The following is a 13,556-nucleotide window of genomic DNA, read 5'->3' on the forward strand; positions in this document are numbered from 1 at the left end:
GTTACGATGCCCGTCCAGTGGGTCCGCCGCACGGGATCCGCACGGGATAAAGCAGATAACTGTGGGTCCGCCCGCACGGGATAAAGCAGATAACTATGTTTATTCGTGAAAATGTGGAGTGCTTAGATTCGTCATTTACAACAACTACAACAATAAAGGTAAATAATTGTACACTGATATTTCATTATCGTAAACTATGATTGATTGATTAATTGTTAGATTGACACAAAAGTTGAGAAACTGAGTTTATAGGTTATGTCATACTATTGACAAATGTTGATAGTGTTAAGTAAATTATTAGTTTAAATCACTCTGCAATCAATCGTAATTCAGTCGATTGAGAAGAAACAGCGCGTATTGCTAGTCAAACATTTAAAATAACAAATTATAACCTATAACCTGTCATAACAGTGCAACCAAACAAACGAACTAAACCGACCAATCACCACGTGCGGAGTTAGAATTTAACTGTGTTTAGCAAGAATTTCAAATTCCAATTTTAGTAAATTTTTTATTCAACTTTACCATTTTACAATAACAAATTTTAATTAATTTCAAATTATGTACAATGTTTTAGTAAACAAAATATATTTCTATAGTTAAAAATTTGTGCAATTCTTATTTTCATTCAATTCCTTGTTTCCTATTGTGCAATTTAATAATATTCATATCAATAAATATTCTACCGAGAAAAAGACGTTGTCACGTAAAAATCTTCGCCCGTAAAACCGACTTTACAGGCAACCATAATTTTTTTTTTTTTTTACACTACCTGTTAAAACTGCAAAACAGAGCAGATTTTCAAAACTTAAACTGATAAAGAACTATCTTCGCAGCACCATGTCCCAAGAACGTCTGAGTGCCTTAGCAACCATATCTATAGAGCGCAGCAGAGCCAGGCACATCAATTTGGACGGACACAATAACACAGTTTGCTAGCATGAAGTCACGAAAGAAGATTAGTTAAGATAGTAATATGCGAGTTGGTTTTGTAACTACTTAACTACTATGTTCACGTTTTAGATAATGTACTCAAATTTAAACTAGGGTTTTCAATACATATTTATTAAATATATTGAAATTTGTACTTTCATTCCAAACCCTATGGAATTGAATTGAGATTTAAATACATATTGCTATACACGTAAACTAGGTCTCTTACGAGGAACAAAACTTTATAAAGAATAGTAGACTGTAAGTTTATATATAAAAAAATGATGTTTTGTCAAAGACGCCTTACAATTGCTGATGAAATGATGGCCAAGAAACGTTTGTTACGGGTAGCGAGGTGAACTGTCGGCACTGATTGATCATGTAGGTAAAAGAGTTGGGGAAGGGCGCCAGGGACTGAGTCGCTCCATGGCGCCAAAATCCTCACTACGCGACTGCCGTGGGTGTCCAGCCTACAAGGAAGCCAGAACGGCAGCTGTCCAGTTGAGCCGCAAACCCCGGCCAACCAAACCAGCGGCAAGGCGACCAACAGCCCAGCCGACTAAGCGGCCTGCGCGGGACGAGTCACCAGCGGACTCCGCATCGGAGAATGAAGCAGAGGACGACATGCCGCAGAAGAAAGCGCCGGAGGAAACCTCGCAACCCGGCCAACCGACAGCCTCGCCCGCCGGCATCTGTGGCTGACCTTCCGGTCACACAGAGGCCCAGGGCGACTCCCAGGCAGAAGATAGAGTGGCCGCCTACACCAGCCACTCCGCCGCAACAAACGGAGGCCCCGGCAGCCGATGCAGCAGCAGAAGCAGCCGCCCCCGTCCAGCGCAGCCTTCAAGCCGTCTTGGCCGAGATAGCTGCGCAGCTGACCGCCCTCACACGGCTCTTCACCGAAGCAGTGGCCCTCAGCGGCACACCGACCAGCTGCTAGACTGCTGCAGGAACTAATTGTTTCAGCCGACAGGCAAGCCATTGAGCTCAAACTGCTCAGATACTGCCCACAGACCAGGAGGAGCGCCCAGAGGCCATCCTAGCGACCCGACTTGGACTTGGACTTGACAGTTTAAATTAGCGACCACTTCGTTCAAATTCGTTTTGAGGACGTAAAATTACTGCTTAGAATTAAGTTAAGACGTTGATTTTAGGTGTCATTAAACTGTAGACGTGTATATAGTTATCGAAAAAAATATAAGAAATCACTTTCGGTCGGAAAATACACTTGAAAAACTCTACTGATTAGAACTTCAACTAATTTGGACCAGTGATTGAGGTAAATGTGGTGTTTTCGATTGAGTTAGGATGACGATTTTTGTTATCATTAAACTGTACAATGTACCTATATAATTATCAAGCACAAAATCACTTCCGGTCGGTAAATACCGAAGAAAAGCTCTCTACAGATTCAAGTTTTGACGATTTTGGATTTCACTGGTTGAGTGGTTGAGGTAAAAGTGGTAATTATAAGGACGTTTATTTTACGTATTAATTCAACGTCGACTAATACATATATAATTATCGAGAAACAAAACAATAAAATCACTTCCGGTCGGAAAATGCCGAGGAAAAGCTCTACTGATTCAGATTTTGACGATTTTGGATTTCACTGGTTGAGTCGTTGAGGTAAAAGTGGTACTTAGAATTATGTTAGAACATTGATTTTAGGTATCAATTGAACGCCGACCTATATAATTATCAAAGAAAATTTTTAAAAAATCACTTCCGGTCGGATAATAAATCGGAAAAACTCTACTGATAAGAAGTTCCGACTACTTTGGATTTCACTGACTGAGGTATTATTTCATTTTCCTTAGTATATTCCGATCGGGAGTGATTATTTTTGTTTTTTTCTCAATAATTATATATTTATTAGTCGGCGTTGAATTAATACCTAAAATCAATGTCCTAACATAATTATAAGTACCACTTTTACCTCAACCACTCAACCAGTGAAATCCAAAATCGTCAAAACTTGAATCTGTAGAGAGCTTTTCTTAGGTATTTACCGACCGGAAGTGATTATGTGCTTGATAATTATATAGGTACATTGTACAGTTTAATGATAACAAAAATCGTCATCCTAACTCAATCGAAAACACCACATTTACCTCAATCACTGGTCCAAATTAGTTGAAGTTCTAATCAGTAGAGTTTTTCAAGTGTATTTTCCGACCGAAAGTGATTTCTTATATTTTTTTCGATAACTATATACACGTCTAAAGTTTAATGACACCTAAAATCAACGTCTTAACTTAATTCTAAGCAGTAATTTTACGTCCTCAAAACGAATTTGAACGAAGTGGTCGCTAATTTAAACTGTCAAGTCCAAGTCCAAGTCGGGTCGCTAGGATGGCCTCTGGGCGCTCCTCCTGGTCTGTGGGCAGTATCTGAGCAGTTTGAGCTCAATGGCTTGCCTGTCGGCTGAAACAATTAGTTCGATAATTATATAGATAGTCGAGTACAGTTTAATGATAACAAAAAATCGTCGTCCTAACTCAATCAAAAATACCACGTTTACCTCAATAACTGAAGTCTGAAGTAGTTGAAGATCTAATCATTAGAGTTTTACAGGTGTATTTTATTTCCGACCGAAAGTGATTTTTTTGATTTTTTTTCCGATAATTATATACTTGTCTACAGTGTAATGATACAAAAAAATCGTCATTATAACTCATTCATAAATACCTCAATCAGTGAAATCCAAAGTAGCCGAACTTCTAATCAGTAGAGTTTTTCCGGTGCATTTTCCGACCGTTAGTTTGATCTGTACCCGAGCAACACTCGAAAATTACCCTCCTTTTCGAGGGGGTTTTCGGCCGTCAGTGGCCCAATGTCCCCGAAGGGGTATTTCATTTTCTCCACAGAATATAGTTGTGTCAATTATACGCTTGAGTGAAGCTCTGTTTTGTTCTTTTTCTTTCTGATTGAGGTAAGGTTTCCGACCGTTAGTTTGATCTGTACCCGAACAACGCTCGAAAATTGCCCTCCTTTTCTAAAGGTTTTTCGGCCGTCAGTGGCCCAATGTCCCCGAAGGGGTATTTCATTTTCTCCACAGAATATAGTTGTGTCAATTATACGCTTGAGTGAAGCTCTGTTTTGTTCCTTTTCTTTCTTATCCAGTGAATTCAACATCACTTTGGTGCCTTCTACTCGGCCAGAATCGAACTTCTTAAAGTTTCTGTAGCTATAAAAGAAAATTTGTGGTACTAGAGTTGCTGTGAGAGTTGAATTTGCCTATTACATCTTTCCAATTTCTTTAAGGCGTAGTTACTAAGGCTCCATATTTTTGGTATTTAACTTTTACCAGTGAACTCATTGGCAAATAACACACAAAACGTCCCCCGGATCACCCGGTTTCGGACCCAAATTTTCGGACCCCCCCTCCCCCCGAACGAAATTTCTGGCTACGCTACTGCTAAAAACCCTAGGCATTTTCACTAATACTCTGGTACTGTAAGGGTTACTAAAATGCATTGTAAGTTCATGTTGTTTTCATGATTTAAACTATAACCTTAAACAATTGAATTATATAAAACAGATGTTTCTTGAACATTAAAAATATGTTCAATAATGTTTAGTTTAACGTGTATCCCTATCTACTATGTAGTAGTAGGCTAATCTACTCTGACTCATACCATATTTACATTCTTTTATTAAAAGAAAACTCGTATGAGTGGTTGTTTACCAACTCTAAAGTCTTCCAGACTATTCATAAACGGAATTTACTCATTGATGTAGCAATAAAGGCTTCAACTGTGTAGACTTGGTCTCTATTCCAAACAACAGCAGCAAACTTAATAAGTTGTATTATTATTAGCAAAAGGGATATAACTACAGGGGAGGAATCAGGGGGATAAACCCCCCTCCCATAAGCCCTAAAAATTAAAAAATATATGCATAACAGCAATTCAACTTGTTTGAAATACAGCAGTTAAATTGTTTACTTTGAATTAAACTTATGTGATGTATTTAAATTTAGATTTATTCAAATTTATTCCTTACCCCATGGTGTTGTGAACTATTTAATCAGATTCATATCTCCCCCACCCAAAAAAAAAGTCCTAGCTACGCCACTGAAGGCTTCAGACCAAGGATCTTTAAAGTATTAGTTTCTCCTAAGAGATTCCTTAAGCTGTCAACCATATGAAAAGCCCACAGCAAGTGTTCTCTACATAAAAACGTCAAGATATCACCATTCCTGATACTGATACTGATATTTACTGTTCAACATGTTACAGCCAACCAAGAACGTAGTCAGGAAAAGATTTTTGGGAGATCCAGACGACTGAACTTTTCCCGTAGTGGACAGAGAGTAAGACCCCATTTTGTTCCTTAAAAAGTGTCGGACCTGTTTCTTTGTTTAGAACGATCTCTCAGCAGTACATGTCAGTAATACTGAATTATTTAAATAATAAAAATCGTTTACTAAAAAGTAATTGAAAATATTTAAATTTTAGGGGAGGTCCGGATCCCTTGAATCCCCTCACTGGCTATGTCCTTGCAGCCAACCAAGTTATCAAACCGAAGTTCAAAGCTCAAGGAAGTCTTTAGTGGCATTCTGAGTTCTGTGTTTTTAGCATTATCTAAAACATCCTCAAAAATATATGGCAAACATCTCTTAACATTATCTAACATAAAAAATTGTTCTCCAAAAATAATTCATGCATGTATTTTTATCATATCCTTTTACATCTTGTTTCTTTTAACTTCAACCCACAATGTGCTTGTGGGATTTCATATTTGTCTTCGATTAGGTAAAGTAAAGTAAAGTAGTCTTATTTTACCAGGCGAAGTTAGGGCTAATAAGCCTCTCTAACACTTAACCTGGGGACCAACGGCTTAAAGGTGGGTTTAGATATTGGAAAGAATGGATTTATTGACAATTATTTTATGTTATTACAGATCATACCAATTGCTGCAGATTTTTAAAAGGAAAGAAATACTTCTTGGCTACCCAGCTCATGATACTCGTAATTGGTGTAAAGAGTCTTATTTTAGGAACAATTAAGACTTGAGGATTCAAGATAAAGGCTGAGTTAAAGCTGAGTGAGGTATTGTCATTTTTAAATAATATCATGACAAACTATATAGTATAAAACTTCCTTTCTATCAGGAAGTTTGATCCTCATCAGAAATCAGAAATTCTTCATTTACAAAATCTTAAAGAAGTGTAATGGCATATAATTACAATGAAAGTACGTCAAATTCTTCCTTTACAAAGCTAAGGCATAGAACTCTTGAATAATATAAACTGGTCACTCCATCAGCCAGTTATGCAGTCGTCTTAGAAGCTTGTTTCCTTTTGGGCTTTTCAGGTTTTCTGATAGTGGGTTGTAGATTTTTTGTCCAACGTAAGATGGTTTTTGCTGTATTTAGTGGTGTAATGCGAGGGAAGATGGTAATAAGCTGCTCTTCAGGTATTGCAGGTATGGATACCCTCACCTCTTAGCATTTCTAGCTGGTCTATGTGCATAACTACTGCATGTATATACAGGGCTGTGACTCACAAAAATTTAAGAGTTTTATAGGCCTCTTTACAGCTTTCCATTGGGACAAGATCGGCACTTGCTCTTATGGATATTTTTGTGAAGGACAATTATTCTTTTGAGGTTTTGCTCTGAAGTTCCTACCCACATAATTACACCATATCTGATATGGGATTCTATCAGAGCATTATAAGCTGTCTTTGCTGCAATATGACCTCTTACCAATTTCATTCTACGAACCACATAGGCTCCAAAGCTAAATTGTTACTTAGCACATCTACATGAGTCGTCCAGGAGAGGTTAGTGTAAATTGTTAATCCTAAAAACATTGTTTGCTGTTCTTATACGTCAGGAATTTTTGGTACTCTTCATGTTTACCACTAAAACTGATTTGTGTTGTCTTCAATGGGTTTATTTCTAAATCATTACGGAGACAGTACTGGAGTGCTTTATCTACCGTATGTGTAATGTCGGAAACAAGATTTGGAGCATTGTTAAAAAGCAAATTGGTGTCATTCACATATATTATTGTCTTTACAGGTGTGTCACTTATAAAACTCAGAAAGTCATTTGTAAAAAACAAAAACATGAAAGGACCCAGGACTGAACTCTGAGGTACACATCTTTTAACTTGTAATGTCTTGGATCTAATGGTATTGTTTCTACCAACATTTGTTGTCTGTTCTTCTACAACTTGACTGTCTCCCTTTAGACAGCTAGATACCCAATCTCTAGTTCTACCTTGGCTTTCCAGCATTGCTAGTTTTTCTAAAATCAAATTATGTCAAAGGCCATGCTGTAATCAAGCAAAACAACTGAGACATGATCGTTTTCGTGTGATTTATCCGTAATAAATCCATCTAAGCTTGAGAGCACTAACAGTTAATCTCCCTTTAAGAAATCCATGCTGGTTCTTATTTAAAATATTGTGAATTTCGAGGTATTGCAGCATTTTTAAATGCAATTTCTTCTATTATTTTGGAAAATGTAGATAGGAGTATTATAGGGCGATAAGTTTTTGGATCTGCCATTGAACCTTTTTTTGTTTGGGATATATTTTAAATGCAAAAGGAAAATGGCATAGACCAAATGATACTTATAGAGGGACTGATAACTTTTTTGCACAAGGTTTCACTGCTTTGGCTGCGAATTTGTCCAATGCAAAAGATAACCTGTTATAAGGACCTCATTTTCATCAGTAGGTGTCAAATTGAGTGGAGTACAGGGACAAGTTGGGAAGTCCTTTGCATGAGATGGGATTATATTTTGCAGCTAGCTTTGACTATCCTGTAGAGTTATCTCTGCTATTTCTGAAAAGAAATTCAGCAATACACTCTGGATCATCTTCTACTTACCATTTCCTTCCAAGCATGGTGGAGTACCCTGTATTTGTTTTTAAAAAAAATGAAATGAAAATTCCTTTATTTAAACAGGCAAAGTTAGGGCCTCATGGCCCTACTTCTTGGTTTACTGCTTCTTTACGAATTTATTACAATTCATAGAGCCCTTTGTTTGTTGTCAGAGTCAGTTATATGTTCTTCAGTTATGTTACTTTTATTTTGTTAAAATTGAGTGCACAAAGAGGAAGATGAATTGGAGCTAAACTCAAAATTTACATAGAATCAACCCTTCCCACCATAGCTACATTGTACCTATAATTATATGGAAACAATGTAATGTGCAATGGATAAATCAGACGCTCAAATCAATGATTGGTACATGTTTGTGGTGATAATACGGACTTAGAGAGTGACATTGGTGACTCAATGGATGTGGTTGTGGTGGACCTCAGTGTTGGCTATTAGTTAATTGTACAAAAACAAACTATAAAAACTTCTAATTAACCAGTGACTCTTTGTTAAGCTATTCAGTTACTTATGCAATAAAACAAGAAGTCTCAATTTTAACTTTACCCTTATACAACTACCTACCCTGATCAGAGGAGAAAAATCCAAAAGCAATGATTAGCTAAATAAATTGAAAAAATTGCAAAATAGTACAATTTTATCGAAATGTCAATGAAAAACACCGCAAACTGACTAAGTGAACAATAAGTTATAAAACAAAATATTGTTTTAAGTTTAGTAATATTATTTCTACAAAGATTGGAATAAAATATTTAAAAGTCAGTTTAATGAGATTTATTATCTAAAACGCTTCATAAGTAACTAGAAAAACTGTCACTGAAAAAACCAAAACACATCAAAATAGTATGAGTTTGGGTATTTTTAATAAACCATTAAGGAGTTAATACCTTAACTACTTAGAAGTTTTATAATTAGGTATGAGTCAAGTTGTGTATCACTGTAAAAGTCCAGAAAAAATAGAAAAAGTATAACAAACTGAAGATTATTAAAGATATTTACAAAAGTTGTTGAGCAATTTACACTTGAAACTGGCTCCAGGTACAAAACCATACTAATCCAGTATTATATATATAAAACATCTACCTACTATACCTTACTTAATAAGAAAACTGTGCTGTTAAACTAAATGTGTGAAATAGGAATTCAGTATGATACCTCTCTGTTTTGATCCCAAGATGATTGCAGTTCTTCTGGTTCTGGAAATTTACAACAGGATATTTCCAAAGTAATTTCCATACATCCATGAACTACGTAGTTGTAGTCTTGCATACTTCCTGGAATCAATTTTTAAATGAGTTATTTTTCTTTGAAACAGTTATGTAATACATTCATTGGTAAAGAAAAATCTAAATGTTTATTACAATCTGAAAATTTGGATGAATATACATTAAATATTTCATTACAGTCATTAAAGCTGATTTTACTGACACTATAGTTAGTACACAGAACATACATATTATGATTTGAATGATCAGGGCTATAATGTAGTCAGGACAATAATTTGGGGGGGGGGGGTATTTTCCCATAGTGGACAGAGAGTAAGGGCCCATTTTGTTCCTTAGAAAGTTCTTCACCCATTTATTTTTTGAGAATGATCTTTCAAAAGTACATGTCAGTAATACTGAATGATTTAAATAATAATAATCATTTACTAAGAAAGTACAGTAATTGAAAAAGTAGAAAATTTGGGGGATCCGGCTTCCTTGGACCCCCTCGCTGGCTACATCCTTCGATCAGGGCCGCTTGAAAATAATAGGCACCAAATCAGGATGTTCTCACATATGACGAGTTGATGAGTCACACCGACAACAACCACATTATCCATGAATTTAATTCTCTACCTGCCACTTTTGGTTCAGAGTAGATTTTCCCATTAAATATCATTTGAAAAATGTCCCATTACCTATGGGAAATAGTAGTATTTTCTACTACCTATGAACCTGCCATGTTCTGGACTGGCAACTGTTGTAACAGTGAGTGATACTTGCTGGTTATAACTACAAATAGCTTTTTTTTGCCATCAAGGGTGGATCCAGAATTTATTTTTAGGATAGGTCACCTTTGCTTTAATTTACTGTTCTCTTTATTGAAACAGAATATTTTGCTTCTCAATGCAACAAAAATATATGTAATGTTCATAAAGAAATTTACTCAAACTCAAAGTTTAGTTCATTAAATAAAGTTAATGATGACTATACAAGAGTAATACTTTTTTTTATAAAAACTCTTTTTTCAAAATCATGGAGGAGGCCATAGGGGTCCCTCCCTGATTCATAACTGCTTGCCATACAGTCTGTTATACAGGCAGAGATATGAAAATTCATATCACAGCTGGCTGCTTCAGAAATTTTAAAATTACTTTCTAAATTATTTTCCTTTATAAAAAGCAAATGTTTCTTTTCAGCTTGAACATTTATATCTTGTTGATATTTTTCATGAATATTTCTGGAATCTCTCCTTCAGAGTGTTGTAATAACCTTTTCTTCTGTTGAGTTGGCTTACAAGACAGTCAGTTATTGTTGACAGTTGATTATTAACTCAAACAATTAATAATATGAGCCCTTACACAAAGAAAAAGGATGTAGTTGCTTCAGGGAATGGTTTTTCTGCATAAAAACAGTATACTTGGTTCAAGGAGTGGGCTTTGTATTCTAGCCTGAAGACCCTAGTACACAACTGACATGTTTGACACATTCCCAAAACTTTAAACTCAGTAGATAATGATTCAGTATATACAAGAACGTAGCCAGGAAAGAATTTGGGGGGGGGGTTCCAGACAACTGATATTGTACCGTAGTGGACAGAGAGTAAGGCCCTATTTTGTTCCTTAAAAAGTTCTTGACCTGTTTCTTTGTTGAGAACAATCTTTCCGCAGTACATGTCAGTAATACTGAATTATTTAAATAATAATAATTGTTTATTAAAAAAATAATTAAAAATTGGGGGGTCCGGATCCCCGGATTTGAGTTCAAGTAAATTTGAGTGCCTCTTTGAGACCTCTAGATTTCAGAAAGACTCCTGGTAATAGAGAGGTGTTCATTTTGGTACAAGCACTGTTGACCGAAACATACCAGTTTATTTCTATTAGAACCTTCTCGTGTAGAGCCAATATTTCTTTTTAAGGAGAGACCGATCCCCTTTTAAGCCTTATTCTGTCCGTCCTCAAGAGCCACTGGCCTGTGCGAGGATCTTATCAAACAGAATAAGGGGGAGAGTCGATACAGTACTCTCAGTAGGTGGTACTGATAAAAATTGCAACGGTCTCAGACAGGATTTGAACCTGCGCTATCTCTAACTCAGACCCAAAGTCCAACGACAGACCACTCGGCCATCGGCACTCCCAAATCACCTCATCTATCATCAACATACGATATGAAGGGCTGAGAGCAACATAGGAATAAGAAGAATATGCCGCCTCTGTGAAGAGGATGTGCAGTGTAAATCCTTGCTCGTGTAAAGCTGCCTCTCGTAAAAGGTTCAGCCACTTTTGTAAGGTTACTATACTACCGAAATAAGTAAAAAGTGTTAATCCTAAAAATATCCTGCTCTATTTTTAGAGTCTACAACTCTTTTAGTACGTACAATAGGGTTATATCACAATAGACCAACATTGGTCGCAGTGATGGACAGTCATTGGTGCCTACGGAGTCCTCTTTGTAATAATAATAACAGTGCTGACTATTACAATGGATGATTTAAAAGGAGGATAACATGATTTGATACATTGTTGTGTTTCATGTCACTGTTAAATGTTACAAAGAAAAGCTATGTTTTTAGAGCTAATGTCCCTCGTACCCTGTGTTAAAAAGCCTCACATGAGATCAAGCATGCAATTAAATTAACAAAGAAGGGAGTTAATAGAGAAGTAGCGAACAAGGTTGATGTAATCACGTACATAAATTTACGACAAATACAGGATGACAAGTACTACATTTTCTCATGTTCATGTTTTTATAATAACTAGCCAAATGTTGGACTCAACAGGGGTGAAGCTTAATTCAAGTATAGAGCAAGAGTAAGTATATCTAACAGCGTGAATGACAAAGCATATCGGCGGATGAGCGAATGTCCAAGGCAATGAATAACTTAGCTTACACAACTGCATGCACAGGTCGTTTTTGGTCACACAGTCACTTGGTCAATGAAGTTAATTCATTGAATTTTTTGTTTAAAGTTTGCTATTGACAATTGAAGTTAGATAGGATAACAGGATTTCGGACATTTGCCATAGTTATATGTAACAAAAGGTATAACACAATGTTTTGAGGATTGAAATCTATCCTCTTTGTCATGTGGGGGAGGTATTAGTACATACAAAAATAAAGAATAGAAAGAAGAAAAGAAGAGAAATAAAAGGATTCAAACATACCCAAAAGCTGCTTAGAGTCTAGTCTAGGTGGTTTCACTGCAGAGAATGCAAATCGCGAGTACGAGAAACACAATCACACATCACACCAGCACGGATAAAAGTGATGTCGCTCGTGTCGGATTTCGTGCTGGATTGATGTTGGCTCTTTCTTTGGCGCTGTGTCGTGCCATCTGAAATAATGGGACAGGAAGGTGATGGTTAGGAGGAGGAAGGGGTAAAGGCAAGCCACTTTCTGCCCTATGTTTTGGTCTTAGACCTTAGTACTAGGATCTAGGGACTTGCATTCTCTGCAGTAACAACGCCTGGACTAGACTCCAAGCAGCTTTGGGGTACATGACAAAATGGATAGATTCCGATCATGAAACGTAACATATAACGATGACAAAGATCTGAATTTTTATTGTGATTAACTGTTTTAGTAATGTTTTGAAAAGTATTTATATGAATTGAGAACAGAAAAATCAGATTGTGAGTTTATACAATGCAAATTGGCACTGTGCTCCCAGACTATTATATTGATTAACTATATGCCCACCTAAAAATAGTCAATCTAATTAGTTAACAGAACAAGATTCAAATAATATAAATATGAAATGTACTTCAATATTTGAAAATAAATGATGAAATGTTCTTTATTTTTATTACAAAACACTCTAAACAGGTTTAGTGGTTTTTTTCTAAGTTTGTAGTATTTAAACTCTTGTAATGTCAGAATGTAGATAGAAAAAGACACCAAATCTAACAATTAAAATTACAATGTATACAACGTACCTGTGAGCGGGTACCACTCAGCCCCATTGACGATTCCCTTCGGAAATGTGTCTTTTGCATAATTATTTGGGCAAGCCTTCCCCTTGTGCATGGTAGGGTGTTTTCTGGCGTAGACCAGGGCGAGATGTTTGAACACATCATCATCTTCTGTCAGGTTTGGCTCCTTGGACAACGAGCCTGCGCAGTTACAGGGTTACCAATTGTAGCAAAATACAGGGGAAATTAACAAAATTGAAAAATTACTATACTTTCACTGAGTAAAAATCAGCTTGTGTTACACTGGATCTCGAATTTAATCATAAACAAATATTAATTTGTTATTCCTGGCCTGTTGGTATTATGTCAACATAAATACTGGTAGAGCCTCCAGTACAAGCGGCTACTACTTATCTTGTTGACTTTTTTACCTTCACCTGTTGCTAGTGGTGAGCACAGTTTTTTTTTAAATAAAATTAATTCAAATTTGAATTTGACAATTACCCAGGAAAGACAATATCTACCCTGCCAATAAAACAAGACTTGGATTTAAATGAATTTGTGTCAGTTAAATGAAGTGATAGATAAATCTTATGCAAAATTCTGGAAATAAAATTCTTTGTACTGATCATTTTTGGGAAAAAAATA

At 36.2% G+C, this 13,556-nt stretch overlaps 1 protein-coding gene across 4 annotated transcripts in view; it reads right to left on the reverse strand.

Annotated features, from left to right (window-relative positions):
• The window catches only part of LOC124367621 (carboxypeptidase D-like), a 60,803-nt gene that overhangs the window by 11,087 nt on the left and 36,160 nt on the right, over positions 1-13,556 (reverse strand). For all 4 annotated transcript variants that reach the window (XM_046824586.1, XM_046824585.1, XM_046824588.1 and 1 more), the window contains 2 exons: positions 12,933-13,109; positions 8,948-9,066 (listed from right to left, as the gene is read on the reverse strand). In XM_046824586.1, coding sequence (XP_046680542.1) covers positions 8,948-9,066; positions 12,933-13,109 — 296 coding nt within the window. The remainder of the gene's footprint in view (positions 1-8,947; positions 9,067-12,932; positions 13,110-13,556) is intronic.

Source organism: Homalodisca vitripennis, chromosome 8 (genome assembly GCF_021130785.1).
Source record: "Homalodisca vitripennis isolate AUS2020 chromosome 8, UT_GWSS_2.1, whole genome shotgun sequence".
In the NCBI taxonomy this organism is placed as follows: domain Eukaryota; kingdom Metazoa; phylum Arthropoda; class Insecta; order Hemiptera; family Cicadellidae; genus Homalodisca; species Homalodisca vitripennis.